Raw genomic sequence first — 17,411 nt, 5'->3', positions numbered from 1 at the left:
AACAAAAGCACTGAAAAGAAATAAAATACCTCTGATGGTTCTGCCTATACTTTCCTTGCTAAGTTTACCTTGCTAATTCCAGTTCACCCACGGCTTTTGGAATACTGGCCAGAATCCCAGGCCCAGCTGGGAGACCTGCTGCTATCATCCCCGCTTCTCTGAAGTCAGTCCCCTTTGCCGGAGGACAAAGAAAACTTTTTCTTCTTCTTCCTCTGAATCCCACCCCCAGGTCTCTTATTGGAAGAAGACAGTAGCCTTAGAGTTACATAACACTCAAGAGTCTAGTTCTATTCGTATCCAGAGCAGAAAAGGTACCTTGGAGGTGACATAAGAGCACTTAGAGCACCTAGTGGTGCTTCCTTAAAGAAGCTGTACCTTTCCTGGGCTCACACAGTAGATGTGTGTGGAAAATGCATTTTTGAGTTACCAAAGTGCAGACAAGACACTGCAGAGCTGTTGTATCTGTCACCACCTCCTTTTTTAAAGGCATATTTTGCTGGGACCACTTGAATCCAGGAAAAGGTATGCCTTCTTTAAGGAGATGCTGGACACATATGCATTCCCCCAAAACACTTTTCTGCTTTGGATCTGCACAGCAGCGTATGACTACCCACTGTATATGGCCTTCTAATATCATCCTTACAGAAAATCATCAATTCATACAGAGGTCAAAAATCCCTGTCTCCCAAATTTATTTTTTTTCAAAAAGAAAAAGGACAAGGAAGCAAGGCTTCTTTATGTGAACAGTATTTGCCCCAAAGGAAGACAAATTAAGACAATCTCTAACCATAAAAAGAAGGTAAGGCCAAAATAATTGGCACTCTATTACTATATTCTTAACAAATCTGACAACTCTCAAATTCAGAGGTAAATTATATGGCGGGAAAACAAATCTTTTTAGGTAAATACAGTAATTTGTGGTTGGTTACAGAGGAATGTTGTTGTAAAGCAAAAGGCATTATATAGGAGCTTTATATGTAAAGCTATAAATTTATAGCTAAATTATAGATAGATAGATAGATAGATAGATAGATAGATAGATAGATAGATAGATAGCTATACATTTCTTGGGAAGTGGGAAGGGGAAGAGAAAAAAAGGGGTTTGTAGACAAAATGAAAATATAGAGGCAATAACACAAAGATAAAGATAAGGCTAAGAGAAAAAAGCATGAAAACTGAATTAAAGATACAGAATTCTCCAGGAGCTAGATGCTTCTGGAAAGCCAACAAACTTGGAATAAAGGTAACAGCCGTTCTAGAGTTTGCCCCCAGCAACTGGTAAAAAGAAGCACAATGCTTTTGAAAGTGTGCTTTCCATTATCACAGCTAATACATTTTGATACACTTCTCCTCTATGAAAGTGATGAAAGCATTTAATCCTTTTGAAAGAGCCATCAAGTCCAGAGTTTTCATAACAAATGGATTGTATAAATTATTTAATTAAACATTAAAATAGAATATTGGGAGGAAACTAGAATATGAAATTTGGGACAGAACAAGCAACAGGTCACACAGAAAGAGGGGTGGGTTCTTTGAAGAAAGGGGTATCTTTTCCTTCAACTGTGTATTGTTGCTTTGTTGCTTCCTCCAAGACTTTTTGTCTTCTCCTCATCCCTCCCACCCCATTTACATGCTTAACCATGGTTCAGCAAAAAAGGAACTCTCAGAATGAGCACCATACAAAAAAAAGGCCACCAAAAAATTAAACAAATTTATATAAAATGCAAAGAACTGGCAGATGTGTTCAAAATTTAGAAAGAACCCAGATGGCCTTACACGAGGGGTGGGGGGGGGGTGTTCTATACATTCATAATTTTTCCATCTTTGGAAAAGCATGGTAAAATAAATAAATGTGCTGATCCATCACGAATCCTTTAACCTTGAATCAGAGGATCAGACCTGGTGACTGTTGGTTCCTATGGGGAACATGTAACCGAGTAACATCCCCACGCCGGTGCACAATCCCATTACGTTCTCTTCAAGTCCCAGTTACACACGTGTGAGAATGAAACCTAAAGTCTTGGCAAGCTTTTCGCACCCCCCCCCCCTTAAAAATAACTTTTGAAGACGCCATAGTCTTGGCTAAGATGTACAATTCAGTTCAGAGGCCAAAGGATTTACGGCGCGTCTTTTTTCTTCGGCAAGATTGATGCTGGCCTTACTTCATCACAAGGCAATTATAATAAAAGCCGCGCGCTTAAGCCGATTTCATCTCACCTCTTACCTTCCCCCCGCCCGGCACCGGCTGGTCGTACACGCCCCCTCCCCCAGCCTCCAGGAGGAGGCGGAGCCGCAGCGCATCCTTGCTCTCCCCGCGGAAGCGGCTGCTCTGCGCGGGCCAAGTCTGGCGGAGGATCTGCTGCAAGCAGGAGGGGTAGCCCCGTCGGCAGGGGGCTAGGCTGAGAGCCTCCCTCGCTCCGCTTCCCCCGTTGAGTCTCCTGTCCTCTGTTGGCGAAGGGCGCTGAGGGGTAGCCAGGGCAGCAACTGCGGAGCTCAGCGCCGCCTCCTTTCTCTTCCTCTCTCCTCCCTCCCGCCTTTCATCTTCCTCGCCTGGATCTGCGGAGATGAGCCGCGCTGGAGACCGACGCCCACCTCGGCAAAGCCGGTGGGAGAGAAGGCGCTGGGGCGTCGGGCTTCCCTGAGGTGCCGCGCGGATTCCGCCCGCAGGCGTCCGTCTGAAGTGAGTGGAGCGGCCGTCCCCTCGGCCAAGCGCTCCCGACTCCCCTCCTCTGGATGCTGCCGCTGCTGCTGGTCCACGGCTGCCCCCCCTGCGAGGGCGCGGGAGGCGGGGAGCGCGCATGGCGGCGGCGCAACAGCGGCGGCGGCGGCGGGGCTCGAGGGGGCGGCCCAGACAGCGTCCGAGGTTGCCGGGGCTGCGGGCGGTACGCTGGCGGCGAGCAGCCCCATTGCGGCGGGCGCTGTGGCTCCTGGCGCTGGGAGCCTCGCTGGGTTTGCTGCTGGCGTGGTCGTCCAATCGGCTCCTGCACTGGCTGGCCTTCCCGTCTCACACGACGGTGCGCACCGAGTGGAGCCGTCAGCTGGCCTTCCCGGCCGTCACGTTGTGTAACAATAATCCGCTGCGCTTCCCGCGCCTCTCCAAAGGCGACCTCTACTACGCCGGCAACTGGCTTGGCCTCCTTCTGCCCAACCGGACGGCGCGGCCGCTGTTGGCCGAGCTCCTGCGCGCCGAGCCCGAACGCCTGCGTTGGTTCGCCAAGTTGGCCGACTTCCGGCTCTTCTTGCCACCGCGCCACTTCGGCGGCATCAGCGAAGACTTCGTCGACCGCCTCGGCCACCGCCTCGACGACATGCTCCTCTCCTGCAAGTTCCGAGGCGAAATGTGCGGCCCGCACAACTTCTCCGCCGTGAGTAGAGGAAAGGCGGGGTGAGCCGAGTGGGGTGGCTCCGCGGGGGCGGCGCCGTGGGAAGACCCGCGGAGCGGCCCGTCAGGCCGAAATCTCGGTTGTAGCTCCCGGTCGCCGCTCGCGCGGAGCCCCGGCAGTGACGGGAAGAGAGGCTGTATCTCTTTCGCGTCGTCCTTGCGTGAGCAGAGCTGCATTCTGTGGACTGGGTGCAAGTGCCTGTTGAACATCTAAATTTGGGTACTTGGAAGTGTTAATATTTAATTATATTACTATCTGTTTGAACAGCTTAGACAGGGATGTTCCTCAGTTTGGTCCCCTAAAACCAGCGTTCCTCAACCTTGGCCACTTGAAGATGTGTGGACTTCAACTCCCAGAATTCCCCAGCCAGCATGGCCGGCTAGGGAATTCTGGGAGTTGTAGTCCACACATCTTCAAGTGGCCAAGGTTGAGGAACACTGCCCTAAACAGTGAGCAAGGCTGGGCTGAAAGAATTGCCCAAAATCACCCAACTAATTTCCATGGCTGGGATGAGCTTAAACCAGGGCCTCCCTAGTGCTACTTTTGACATTTTAACCACTAATGGAACCAGCTTTCTTTTCTTTTTTTTTCTGAACTGAAACAAAGTTAACAGGTTTATATGTGCCTTCCACCTGTGGGAAATAAGGCTATACCTGTAGAATTTCTGCATGCTCTATAGTTTAAAAAATGGCTTATGTAGGGAGAAGTTTGAGACTGAGCAACTATGCGGTAAGTGTATTCATTCAATGAAGAAGGAAATATTTTCTCTCCCTTTGTGAAGTTTTTTTGTGTTGTAAACAGCTGTGTGAAAAGCAGTTGTTTATTGGGCAAAGCTTTTTCATTTCTCTGATTCCATATCATGAAAAGTAATGCCTGTTGATTTTTTTTTTCCTTTTCATGCTTTTGTTTAGAGGGGATACAAATGCAGCCTTTCACGTAGTGAAATGGAATACAATAGAAAGTAGAGATGCTCTAATCTTAATCTATTTTTGAACAAATTTGAGGGGTGCAGAGACTTAAGAGACATGTGTCCTGTTTTGTGCAGCTAGGGAGATTGTGGAGCTGAGGAAACAACTGGCAAAGGAACAGGATTTGTGAAGTGAAAACCATTTAGAAATGTATTGAACGGAACTTTTATTTTTCTTGACCCTTCACACTCCAAGGAGGCATAGTAATGTTTTCCCTCATTCTTTAATTTCTCTGGAGCTGACTGGAATGTGTAAAGAAGCAAGATTGATTTCTGTTTCTCTCTATATGGAGAGTGGTTGACATTTTACAAACAAAATTATATTATGAGAAGGAAGCTGTGGAAATTTGCATTATGACAAAGGAAAGGAGCCAAGGGGTAGAAGATAACTTCTCAGGACAGAATAGTGGCTGGCACAAATGCTTTCCTTAATAAGATGCTGGGGGGAAATTTGAAACCAGTTTCAGAATAGCGTCTGTGCTCTCTATAAATAAATCTGGATGGATGCATTCTGGATATGACCCCAAGCAGTTTGGAAGTATTATGTTATTTTAGTAAGATGGCTTGGCAACAATAATCAAGATATCTGTGATTAAAGATCTATATTTCAAAAAATGTTTGGTGAATATGTTGTCAACAATGGATAGCATCTCATGAAATGGCTTGATAACCTTCCTGTTTAAAACAATTGTAACCTTGTGTACGTAGTGTTGAACAAGTGTGCCTTTCACAAGTCAAAAGCCCAGCATTAGTAACAAGTTTAAGCTATTAATTTAAGAAATCCTGTGCTCTGTGCAGTTGTATGTGTAGAAGGTTTCCAGCCATGGAGATCTAAAAAATATACTTCACAAATATTAAATCAATAACATTTATTTTACCAGATTGCTATTCTGTTGTCCCCTTTTCTAGATAAGGACTGAGACTAAAATATTTTGTTACCTTTCACAACAGGAGCTCATTCATATCAGAAAAAAGATCTTCTAACACAGGGGCAAGGAACCTATAGCTTTCCAGATGATGTTAGCCTTCAGTTCCAATCTTTCTGACTGTTGGTTATGCTGGCTATGATTTTCCCTGCTCCAGTTCGTCTAATTACTATGCTAATTCTCTTACCCTGGTCATCTCCCAAATGGACTACTGTAATGAGCTCTATATGGCGCTGCCCTTGAAGAGTATCCAGAAGCTTCAGCTGGTGTAAAATGCAGTGGCACTGGCAGTTATGTGTGCCTCTAGAAGGACACACATTACAACTATGCTCCATGACCTGCATTGCTTCCATTACCAGTTTGCTTCCGGGCCCAATTCAAGGTGCTGTTTTTGACCTTTCAAGCCTATATGGCATGGGGCCAGGTTATCTGAGGGGCTGCCTCTCCCTGATTACATCACCCCATCCCATCAGGTCCAGCAGGAGAGGCATGCTGCGGGTCCTGTCCACCAAAGAATTCCATCTGACGGGACCTAGGAGATGAGCCTTTTTGGCCGCAGCACCTGCCCTTTGGAACATCATCCCCACTGAGGTGAAGTTACCCCAACCCTTATGGCCTTCCGGAAGCGTGGTTTTTTCATCAGCCTGGGATTCCCCTGACAGCAGGGAGCCCATGCAGTGGCTACACCATGCATAACATTCTGATTTTAACCCTCTTGCGATCTTAGTTTTAATAATTGTTTTGATTTGTTTTATAATATGTGTAAATTATTGGTTTTATTGTATGCCATCCAGAATCACCTTGTGTGAGATGGGCAGCTATATAAATTTGATAAATAAATAAATACATACTAAGGAGAATTATAATTCCTGTTCTTCCATTAAAACAGTAGAATGAGAAGAAGAGGGACAAAGACTTTCCTTTAAAGAGGACATATTTGTTAATGTGAAAGTTAGCAGGATAAAGCATTTTGGGGCCTTGTCAACATATATCCTTTCTAAAACTTCTTCCTTAGAAAGCAAAGTTAAGAATTATAGTATGTGAGTTTTCACATGTCACTGAAAGGGCATTTTTAAATGTAAGAAATGTAAATAGAGGAAGCAAAGTTCTGAGGATGACATATAACAAAGGTGCACAGTCTGCATTTCCTAACCCCTCCAGAAGTTACCATTAACCTGTAGTTTTTATGTGAAAGAGGAAAGGTTAAGATACCTGTAATAATTAGTATTCATAAAGTAATTATTGTCTTTAATCTAATTTTATTTTAATAAACTTGATTTATAAAATGCTGGCCCCTTTTATTCTTACTCTTCCCATTTTTGGTGTGCAGCTCCCATGTGACACTCAGGTATGGTTCTTGGCTTCAAAGGTTATGCATCTGTGGCAGTGAACAAAATGTCCTTGTTATAGTTACTGATGGATCACAACTTCCATCAGTGTGTAGGAGATCATGGGCTCTCATATAGAGTAAAATGTGGTAAGCATCTATTTCTGAACTAGTATTTGCACTGTTTTTGTGAATGTAAGTTTATCTTTAATGGTGGGAGCAGATCAAACTCACAGCAGGGATCCAGTCTTCATTGAAGGGCTTGCAGCAGATAAGCTAGGCTTGGAAAATAATGCAGAAGGTGATACAAGAGATCAGGGGTGTAGCATGATTTTATGATAGGAAGGTAATCAGAGATCCAAAAGGAAATTGGAAACCCTTGACGCTAATAAAGGGTTAAAGGGTTTTAAAAATGTAATTAGAGAAACAGAAAGTAAAAACAACTCTTGATAGTCATTTCATGCATTATATAGTTGCAAATCTGGGTTTGGCAAGCCAGTAGAAATGTTCTGAAGCTAGATTTCAATTCCCAGCATATCTGGCAAGGGGATCTGTCGTACTGATTTCATGGATGTGATATGTTAGATCACTGCTCTTCCATTTCAAAGGAAGCTATTGGCCAGCCATTGACTGACTTTCCATAGCCTATTACAAGTTCTTCTGCAGTTACATAATTTAGCAACTTTCTGGCTTGATATGTGGTTGAACGTGTGTTAAAATTTAATTTGGAAGAGGTTTCACTTTTGGTTTTCTGCTTGCTGTGTTAGCTCCAGAACCAGAAAAGAAAAAAGCAGACAAAGATCGTGGGCTGCTGTATTTACTAATTCACTATTATTATCAAAACACCATATTCATATAACCCTCCATCAAGAACTACTTTCATGGTAATGGTATCATCCATATGCAACAAACCAAGGGAACTTAGAGGGATATTCTTCAATGGTACTCCTAAATTTTTGAGCTGGCTTCTTTCAGCAGGCTGACTTCTAGATGCTCAAGATCTATAGAAGCAATGGAAAATTCTTTTTATTCAAACAAATTCTTAATCACTAGCATTGAGCAAGATACTTCAATTTGGGGCAAGTTTATTTATATAAAATATTTCTAGACTTATTTATATAAAATATTTCTAGACTTATTTTATCATAGTACATTTCTGAACAATATGCAGAGCATAAATATGAGCAGTCCAAAGAACATCAGAAGCCATCATAGATACAAAGAAATAATATGTAAGCATTGATAGTTGGACTTTGTGGATGGGACATTATACCACTTTGCTTTACTCCAGTGCCAGTGCTTTTTGGAAGAATCTCTTAGTTCACACTTTGCAGAGTATGTTCATCAAATGTAAGGTAATCCTGTGTAATAGATGTATGTACTTCTCAGGAGTTCTCAGCAATACAGAACCACTCATAAATGTTAAAGTTAGTGTGGCATTACTCGTGCTGCTTGTTATGGCTGGATAGGACCTCATAGCTGAAGTTCTGTTTTATAAAGCAGAAGTTTCTGGTTACTGTGCCATCAAGTCAGTTTTTGACTCCTGGCAACGCCTGGACTAGTCCCTGCAGTTTTCTTGGCAAGGTCTTTCAGAAGTGGTTTGCCATTGCCTCCTTCCTAGGGCTGAGAGAGACTGGCCCAAAGTCACCCAGCTGGCTTTGTGCCTAAGGCAGGACTAGAACTCACAGTCTTCTGGTTTCTAGCCTGATGCCTTAACCACTACACCAAATAGGCTCTCAGGTTCTTCAATAGCTTTACTTAAAGTCAGATGGCAGCATATGTGCCAAGAGATGCCTGAGTCAGAAAAGAATTTGATAATGCAGACGCTTAAGACAACACGTTCTTGGGACATAGCTAATCAACTATGAACATGAAAGATGCTTAGGGTTGGAAATCATATAATCCATCCTAGGAATACATTTTCCCTCATCCCTGGTTGGCTGTGGTGGTTCTGTACTCTGTGTACAGAGAGTTTTCCTGTTTTTCAGCTCTTTCTCTGTTCTCAGTTTTTGTTTTCAGCATTGAAAACAGGAAGACAGACCTGCCCAGAGTGAAGGTGGTGCAACCAAAGGCAAACCCTGAAATAATTGGTACCTAGTAACATTCTAAGTCACACACTACCTGACACCTCCATTCAATTCACAGGTCTCACTGAGGCTGTGATCTTTGTGGCTAAATCTAGATGAGGAAAGTTTGAACAGGCAAGGCTGTGCTCACAAGGTCATCAAATAATGATGCAATTTCTTCTCACCTGCTTATTAATTCCACACTATTCCTCTCCAGTGGGGAGCTCTAATTCTCAGTTTAGCAGTAACCCCTATGCCTCAGGGCTGTGATGTTGTAGCGGCCTGGTAGAGGCCAGACTGGGAAGAATGCTTGGTTTTTGTCCTGCCATCACCTGCAATTCTGAAGTTCAGCTCCCTTTTCTTTCATCTATAGAATGCCTTCTAGCACAAAGGATACTTTTCATTAGTGTTGCTCTTTTTGAGAACCAGAAAACACTGTCCAGAAAGAGCCACGATTGATGGTTTTCTGGAACCTGATAGCTGTTTTCTAGAGCTGACTGCTGTTTGGTTATGTTCTGGTTGGGTCCAGATAACATGGGCTGGTAGGACAGCAAATGGTTGGATGTCCTCTTTTTGCTTTAGTGTTGGGGCCCTAATCACCAGTGTTCTTTCTTGAAGCCTCTCTGGCCTAGATCTTCCTTAAAGACAGTGAGTAAGATGAGAAGCTGTGTTGATTTTGCCACAGTGCTGAAAAGAGTGGAATAAATGCTGATTTGGCTTCAAGTCTCTGTCAGTCCTGAACTCACTCAAAAGGATGCTTTGGAGCAAGTCTGGAGTGTATCAGCTGAGGTTATCCAATCTGTAAAGGGGGTATCTTGATCTATTTTACAAAACCATTCTGAGGAAGAGTGATAAACATGTTGAGCTCTTGTGTTTTATCAAGTAATCATGTCACATTTGGTAGTTGCAGTAATGTTTCCATTTTAGTTCAATGTCTAGTTTAACTCATTGTAGAGTATTATTATCCAAAACATGGAATGAGAAGTTGAAAGTAAGCCAATGATCCAGAATCAGGAAATGAAAGCCAGCCATCAGGAATAAAGACAAATCACAAGGAAGCTGAATTCTTAAGTAAGGTAGCCTTAGGATAGCCTTCCTCAACCAGGTGCTCCTTAGATGCTGGGGCCTACCAGAATTTTTAGCAGCATGCTGGCAGAGTATGCTGGAGTTGGAGCCCAATTCTGTTCAAGAGTATCAGATCTGAGAAGGCTCAAAATTGAACCTAACCAGGCAGGATGGCTCAGGGTAGAGGGTAGCTCCATCTGTCTTTCATGAGGCTACCACAGTAGTACCTGAAATGTGATAGGTGGTATTAACCTTTGCAACAAAAATGTGCAGACAGGTGAACTGAGGTGAAATTTTCTTTGCCCGTTCTCATTAACACACAAGCAGTTTTCTTCCCCAACCTGATTCTGATTCTGGAAGGATGTTGGGCTGTGAAGGAAGTGTTGTTTTTGTGTGTACAGGTTTATATATTTTAGTGCAGCAAGACAAGGTTCAGCTTCCATCATGCGTGCACATTTTTCTCAGAAATAGACAGCCTGCCTATATTTGTTTTAGACATGAATGGAATGAGTCCGTGCAGTTCCTGTCATATCTGGATTGGCCTTTAAGCCAGTTTACAACTTAATATACAGTTTGCTGCCTCTGTTCTCTAGCAGCTCTCTCTCTCCTTTTAACAATGAAAATCATCCTTGAAAGATTGTGATCAGAAAAATGGGATGAGGGGATCTATCAGCAAAAAGTTTGTACTCTGAGAAAGAACAATAGCTTCAGGTGGAGTTTTAGAAAAGAAACAAGATAGAAAGGAAGGGCTGAACAGTTTTCTTCCTCCCTGCTTCTATATAATGTCCTTAGATATTATTCAGTGATGATCAAGAGGCCTGTGAGATAAATCTCATTCAGCAGATGCGTGTGATCCATTTCTTCAAGATCAAATTCCAGTCCAATCCTCAGTGGCACAAAATTTGCAGTGAAATTTCAGATATGACCACTATTCTACATCTGAAAAAAAGATGACGGTGTTTTAGAGCCAAGTTTAAAATTCCAGTTGATGTTCCTCAAGTTCCTCAAATATTCTTTCTGCATCTAATTACAGGTGCAAGAAAGAAAAAAACACCTCACTTTCCAGCAACTGGAGGATGCAATGCAATAACTTCCAGCTCTTGTGTTGAAAAATTGCAGTGGGATTCCCTGTTCACACGGGCAAGGGGTGCTTTTGTTCTGAATCTTTATGACAAACAGCCATAGCTGGAGCTGTGGGGATCTTAGTCAATCCCCTTTCCATTTTGCATTGAATTGATCAGACTTCTCTGAGAGTGTTAATAGCTTTCCCTTTCCCTTTTGTGGAATTTTATTTGATTGCATGTTCAATTTAGAGAGATTGTTTTGAAATTTACTCTCACTGTCATATCTAGTTGTTGCCTCCTTATTGTTGCAGAACAAGGGAAGGCTGGTTTTCAGATTGCTCTCTTGAGAAATCTAAAGCTGATAGCTCTGTCTCTTTTCTTTTTCTCCCTCAAATGAACGATTTCAGACTTTCTCGGAGGAATGTGGAACTGAAAAGCAGCCTTTCCTCTGACAAGACTGCAGCAGTAGGGTTTCCCCCCCTCTTTCGCAGCTAGGATAATATCCTCCCCCCCCCCTTTCTGAATTGTGAAGAAGGAACACGAGAGAGATCTTGAGATTCAAATGTGATGGGGTCAGCACCTGCTGCAGAGCAAGAAAATGTAACATTTTCAGAGCAGTGGGGAATTGTAAGATAATCCTATCACTACCAGCAGTATATATGAATGGGTCTTCTTCCCACACTCACACATGAACTTTCTGCAGATTCTAATCAAAGAGATTCTGCAGATACATAGCTCTCGCGCTTCTAAACTGAACTGGAAGAATTCCAGTTTTTCCTCCTTGAAAGGGGGAAGTGAAGGTTACGTCAACAAGTTGGGTGTGAGTAGTGGGCATCTCTTGGATCATGCCCAGGGCAGGCATCAAGGGTTTATATCACTGGGCACCTACCAAGACATATATCACAGTAGGGACCCTGCTGCCAGTCTCTGGATCCTTCCAGCTCTATTGCTCCTTCATCTTATAGTTGCTGTTGGTTCATCTGATGTCCCTATTAAATGAGAAATGACAGCAGCAAGGCAAAGAAACACTAACCTCTGCTTGCCTTGTCCTTTTTTCCTATGTGTCTTGGATATGGTGCAGATGAAGCCTGGAGGGAGAGGTGAGTGAGTAGGGTAGTAGCAACAGTGATGGGGAGAAGAGGCAGGGACAAGTCTAATATTTTGTGGCGGGGACAAATATTCAGTGGATAGACTAATGAAGAACCATTTGCTTGTGGCCCCCCCAACAACAAATATCCCCATTGTGTGCTGATTGCATACTGTATTAGGTTTCCTTTGCAACAATTATACACAACATCAGTGGCATGCACTAAATAGAAAATGTGTTTTGTTTCAAAGCTGAAGCAAATAATCACATTCTGGAAGTTCTATTGAACTATTTTAGATTGCATGTAGATCAGTAGAAACAAAAACCATTTTGGTGGTTTGGGGTTTCGACTGAAATAAAATCCAGAGGGATTCCAGAGTGATTTTATGGGGCAAGCAAAGCAAGGCTGGTCCTCCTGCCCCCTTTTCCATATTGTCTGCATGCTACCCACCTACTCCCATCCAATCTTCCCAGTGCTTTCCATTCCCAGCTTTTTTTCAGCTGCTTCTGCCACCAATATCCTAGCCTGTGTTCCTGTTTCTTACTGAGCTGGACTCAGCAGTAAGGAAGAGGCTCCTAGCATGGCATATTCTACTGATCCACCTACCTCTTCAGTCTTCCCAATGCTTCCCCTCCTGCCTTCAGCTACCACTGCCAATCTCTCAGTGCAGTGTATTTCACCTTCCCACATGTTCTGAGGTTCCTATCACCTTCCCTCCCTCCCTGCCTCTATTCAGCTGTTGTTGCCATCACTAATACAAGCACATGCCCATCACAAGCAAACTCTCAGCCTTGTCTTTTTCCCACAGTTAACTCCCACTGGCTGGCCAAACACATTTTAGTTTGTACTAAGAATAAAATAGCTCTGTGCCATTCTGAATACAGACCAGAACATCTAAAGCACAAATGTTTCTTATTGGGCACAGTCCACCAAATCAGCTATGCTTTAGATGCATGGAACAATTCATGCATGGAATATTTTGTGTATCCCTACCCAATATGCAGAAGTGCAATGTCATGCATACAATACTGAAGACCAGGTTGGAAGTGTAATCTAGTTCCTGCTTCAACTTATTTTATTTGTTTATTTACTAGATTTATATCTTTCCTTGATTTTGTGCAACTCAAGGCAGTGTACATAATGCTCCCTCTTCATATTTTCCCCATAACAACCCTGTGAGGTGGGTTGGAGTGAGAGAGAATGACTTGCCCAAAATCACCTAGCCTTTTTCTATCCCTAAAGGAAGACTAAAACTCAAGCTCTCCGAATTTCTAGTGCAGCGCCTTAACTAGTGCACCAGGTTGGCTCTCCACTCTCTCTGCTTGGTGATGCTCTATTGCCAAGTAATGCATGAATAGGGTTAGATCTCTTGTTTTTCCAGAGTTGAACTTTCTTTCACTTCCATTTTGTTGTCTGAAAAATCAAACTGGCAAGAGTTTGTTCAGTTGCACTGGGTGCAAATTCCATAAAATAAATAGACAAATAAACAAAGCAAAACTTGGTGCTGAATTGGGCAGAAGCCATGGTATTGGTTTGACAAAAATCAGTTGGAAGACATTATGTGTGTTCACATCCTTTTTCAGCTTCTCTTGTGTTATTTGTAATCCATAATCTATTGTCCCTTCCATATAATGTTAGTGTTCCCCTACGTATACAACAGCATAAAGGTATCTACCTTCTTTAAGTGAGTGGTTGTTTTCCAGCTGCTCTGGTTTCTTTAATTCTTCACAAGCCACAGATCCATCCTTTTTATGTAGTGCTAAATATACTGGGCTGAGCAAGCTAAGCATGAAAGGAGAGGAAATGCCAAAAACAGCTAAATGAAAAGAGTAGTGAGATAGATGCATATACAGAAGAAGAGGAAACCTGAAATACTGTATTAAGAGGTTTACACTGACAAATGGATGAACTTAAGACACATTTATTTCTGTGCAGTGAACACTTGTTACACAAATGTGAATATCACAGCTTCACTCTTATGGCATATAAGAAGTCAGCCCTCCTTGTACATAAATATGTGTAAGTCCAACTGAGACTCCATTTATGTATCAGAATAATTTCTAGAAGACTGTTGGAGGTGAATGACTGAATTATGAGTGGATTTGTGACAATTAACAAAGAATTAGGTAGTTGTGACAGATTTTCTTGCATTGATGAACTGGTTAACTTATATGGTGTAATTAATGTGCTTAATCAATGAGAAATACTATTAAATCACCTAATGACCTATTTCAGCTGTTTCCCAATGAAATTGAAAACAAAATCCATTCCTCAGGAACTGCTACTTCCAGAGTCCTGGAAAATGACATATTCCCCCACTACTTTTGAGAATCTTGTCAGTTCTTTTGCATAGAAATTGGCCATTTTGTCCAATATAATGTAGAGGAGATGATGATGTTGATGATGATGATTGGAAGCTGGTTATGTATAACTTTGGATCCAACAGGAAATTATGCATCTACAATTCATTTGCATTAAATATCCATGGTGAAAATATGTCTTACTACTTCAAATATACAAGTAAAAGCCAGTCTGTTGTACCACTTCAGACATCTGACCATTTGTAGTTCTTCTCTGTCCCTCATCCATTCTATTTCCAAGGCTGACATAACCCTCATCAGGACTGCTTTCTCTTCGTATTAACATGAACCACTCCCTTTTCTGTTTCTTCTTAGACCGTCTCCCCCCTCCCCCCAATTTCTTTGCTAATTGCTTTCTTAAACCCTGGCTTTTTGCTCTCTTTAATTTGCATGCTACTTTCTTTCATCATTTCATCTGACTTTTTGGCTTGAGCAGTTCAATGGCAGCCAAGCATCTTCTGCTTTGCCAAGTTCTTCTGTAACATTAGTATAGCTTGACTGATCATGACAAAAGGCTCTGGTATCAATTCTGCAGAATTATTGAGTTCATCACAATATAAAATATGATTTATATTAAAAACACTGTTTTCCCTGTATTAATGCTCTGTTAGCTGTGTTATTTGTTCCATTGGAAGGAGAGATGGAAAGTTGTGCCTAGTGCTGCTTGTGATATCTGTTTAAATAAATTGCATTTGTTTCATTTCAGCCATTCATCTGATGACTTACATCCTGACTCCTTCATTGTCTTGGTTGTTATAGCTTTTATTAGCCTCAAAGTGCAGAACCTAAAACCTTCTACTATTGATTTTCATCCTTTCACTGCAAGCTTTATCCACAAGGTTGTTTGGTGCTTCCTGTTTAAAAAAATAATCTGGTCTTCCACATTTATTGACAATGTCTCCCAGCCCTATCATCAGCAAAATTGTATTAACATTCACCTGCTTCAATTCTTTTCTTAGCCAAGGACTCTAATGACAGTCGGGGAAAAAAAAAGATGTTTCCCAAGAATGATCCAGGAACAGTTCTATCAATGATTTCTTTCCAACTCAATGATTCTTGCTTTCCAATAACCTTTCAGAGCTCTGAAGGTGGAAGGTGGAGATAGAAAATAGTTTTTTCCTCATTCATACAGAGTTGTGAAGATTCCAGAAAATATTAGAAACAATCTCTTAAAAAAAGAGTGAAAATTGCAAGAGAAAAAATATGGCAGCACCTGCAATGGGTGATAAATTTTAAAACACAACTTTAGAAAAGGTTTCAAAAGGATTGTTAACAATCTTTTCCTTTTTTGCTGAAACACAAATGTAATTTAAAACAGCAGTAACTACAGTATACGAGCCTGTAGCATTGCAGTACTAAAAATAATTACTCAGAAATAAGTCCTGTTACCAATAGTAGAGAATATATGTAGCTCAAGGTTGAAATGTTGGGTTGGTGTTCACTGAGCTTGGTTGTTTTCTTGCAGATGTTTCATTATTAGGCTAGGTAACATCAGTGCATTGTCCTGTTAATTAAATTTGCATGTAATATGAAGTAAGTATATTTAAGAAGCAGGCTTTAAAGTATTAAAACCTGAGAAAATAAAGCTTGTTTCAGCTAACTTATAAAAACCATTTGCTTCATTCTTGAAAGAAGTCAAAACGCTGCTGATTTGAAGAGCTGCTCTAGGCTTTGCGGGTTGTGGTTGTATTTGAACTATCTTTCCATTTTCCAGTGCTTGGCAAACTGGATAGAGAATAGGCAGTAAAAGGGACTAAGTAAAAATTCCATTGTTCCTCCTTAGTCTTCTTTGCAAAGTAATTCTGGTTGACAAGTTCTTAGCATGTGGTTCTCTTGGGTTGTGATAAAATTCTGCCCATTCCTTGTTCTAGCTTAGATTTCTTTGCTGCTCCACTGTGTCTCAGATCATCTTTCATTGCTACTGTTTGATTCCTCAGTTTCCCAAAGGCTGCTTTTCTAAAAATTTGACTTCTATCCAAGATAACCTTACAAGCCACCTGATTCCTACTGATTTAGTTGTCAACTGTTAAAACCTCCAAAATTTTGCCTTTGATTTAAGTTTTTTTCCTCGATGGGCAGCCTAAAGCAGCTTATTGGGCACAAGCTGCTAAGTTGAACCACTGTGCTAAGGGCTCTCAAATGCAGTTGCCATGTGTCCATGTTGCTTTCCTTGCATGTACGCACTGTCCCCCAGTCCACATTACCAGGCAACAACTCTCTAAGGGAAAAGAATGGGGAGAGAAGGAGGGGGTACTAGAGGAAAGAGTGAATAAGAGTATAAAAGAAGATGGCTAGACACAACATGTTGAGGTGGGGGAGGGCCCTGAAAGGCGTATAGCTCAGAGCCATCTCAGTCCTTGCAGTACCAAAGATCCCAGACCATGCTGACTCTTTTGGGAAGAACAGAATCTTGGGACGGTGTCAGTGCGTAATTCTGCCTGGGATTTTAGCTCAAATGAAGCATTAAATAGCTTAGGATTGCAGGGGTGACCTGAGACTCCTATAGCTGTGTTCCTCTGTCCTTTCCTTATTTTATTTTTGTTCTGGTTAGACAGTGTAATCCTGATGAGGCAGCAGGCAAATTGACATACTGCAAAAGCGCAGAAAATAAGCAAAGTCCTGAAATTCCAGAGAAATCTGTTTTTTTCCAAGTTTCTAGCACTTGAGATTGCAAAGATTTGCTTTTAAGTTTGTGGTGCAAGTGAAATCTCAGGAGCCTTCAGACTTGCTGTACAGCGTTGCTACTGGTGCGGGGCTTCAGCACTCCATAATGCGCTTTGCCACTACACATAATTAGGATAAGCAATATAAATTGTGCAGACTTGAGTGAGAACATGCATATTTGGTTCATATGTATGATTGATGCAATTTGTGGAATTCAGTGTTTCATGTCGTAGAATTTGCTGAATTTTAGGGTACATACAGGAATGCATCTGGGGGGTAGGCTAAATTCTGAATGCTCTCACTCCACTTTTGCGTTATTTTCTTTCAGCTGATTCTTTTCCTGGCTATACTTGGCCTGCCTTCATTTCTTTATTTTGTTCTAAGTGGAAAGCCTATTAAAGTTGCATGCTGCACTTAAAGCTGCACTCCTGATTCAGTTATCCCAATTAAGGGACCAAGCAAAGAAAGTATAACCATTTCATCTATGACAGCAGATGCAGG

The 17,411-nt window shown here is 42.0% G+C and overlaps 1 protein-coding gene across 4 annotated transcripts in view; it reads left to right on the top strand.

Annotated features, from left to right (window-relative positions):
- ASIC2 (acid sensing ion channel subunit 2) overlaps positions 1-17,411 on the top strand; it is a 453,834-nt gene that overhangs the window by 305,897 nt on the left and 130,526 nt on the right. The window contains exon 1 of one of the 4 annotated variants that reach the window (XM_088143454.1): positions 2,320-3,365. The exons of the other annotated variants lie outside the window; for them this stretch is intronic. Within the exon in view, the coding sequence (XP_087999580.1) occupies positions 2,799-3,365 (567 nt within the window). The 5' untranslated portion in view covers positions 2,320-2,798. Of the gene's footprint in view, positions 1-2,319; positions 3,366-17,411 lie in introns of those variants that run through there. 4 annotated transcript variants of the gene reach the window in all.

This window comes from Python bivittatus, unplaced genomic scaffold, assembly GCF_059951505.1.
Source record: "Python bivittatus isolate LINGU-HERP-01145 unplaced genomic scaffold, Pbiv_v1 ctg000410_np1212, whole genome shotgun sequence".
Lineage (NCBI taxonomy): Eukaryota > Metazoa > Chordata > Lepidosauria > Squamata > Pythonidae > Python > Python bivittatus.
The sequence above is the reverse complement of the archived record's forward strand: the minus strand, read 5'-3'. Positions and strand labels throughout refer to the sequence as shown.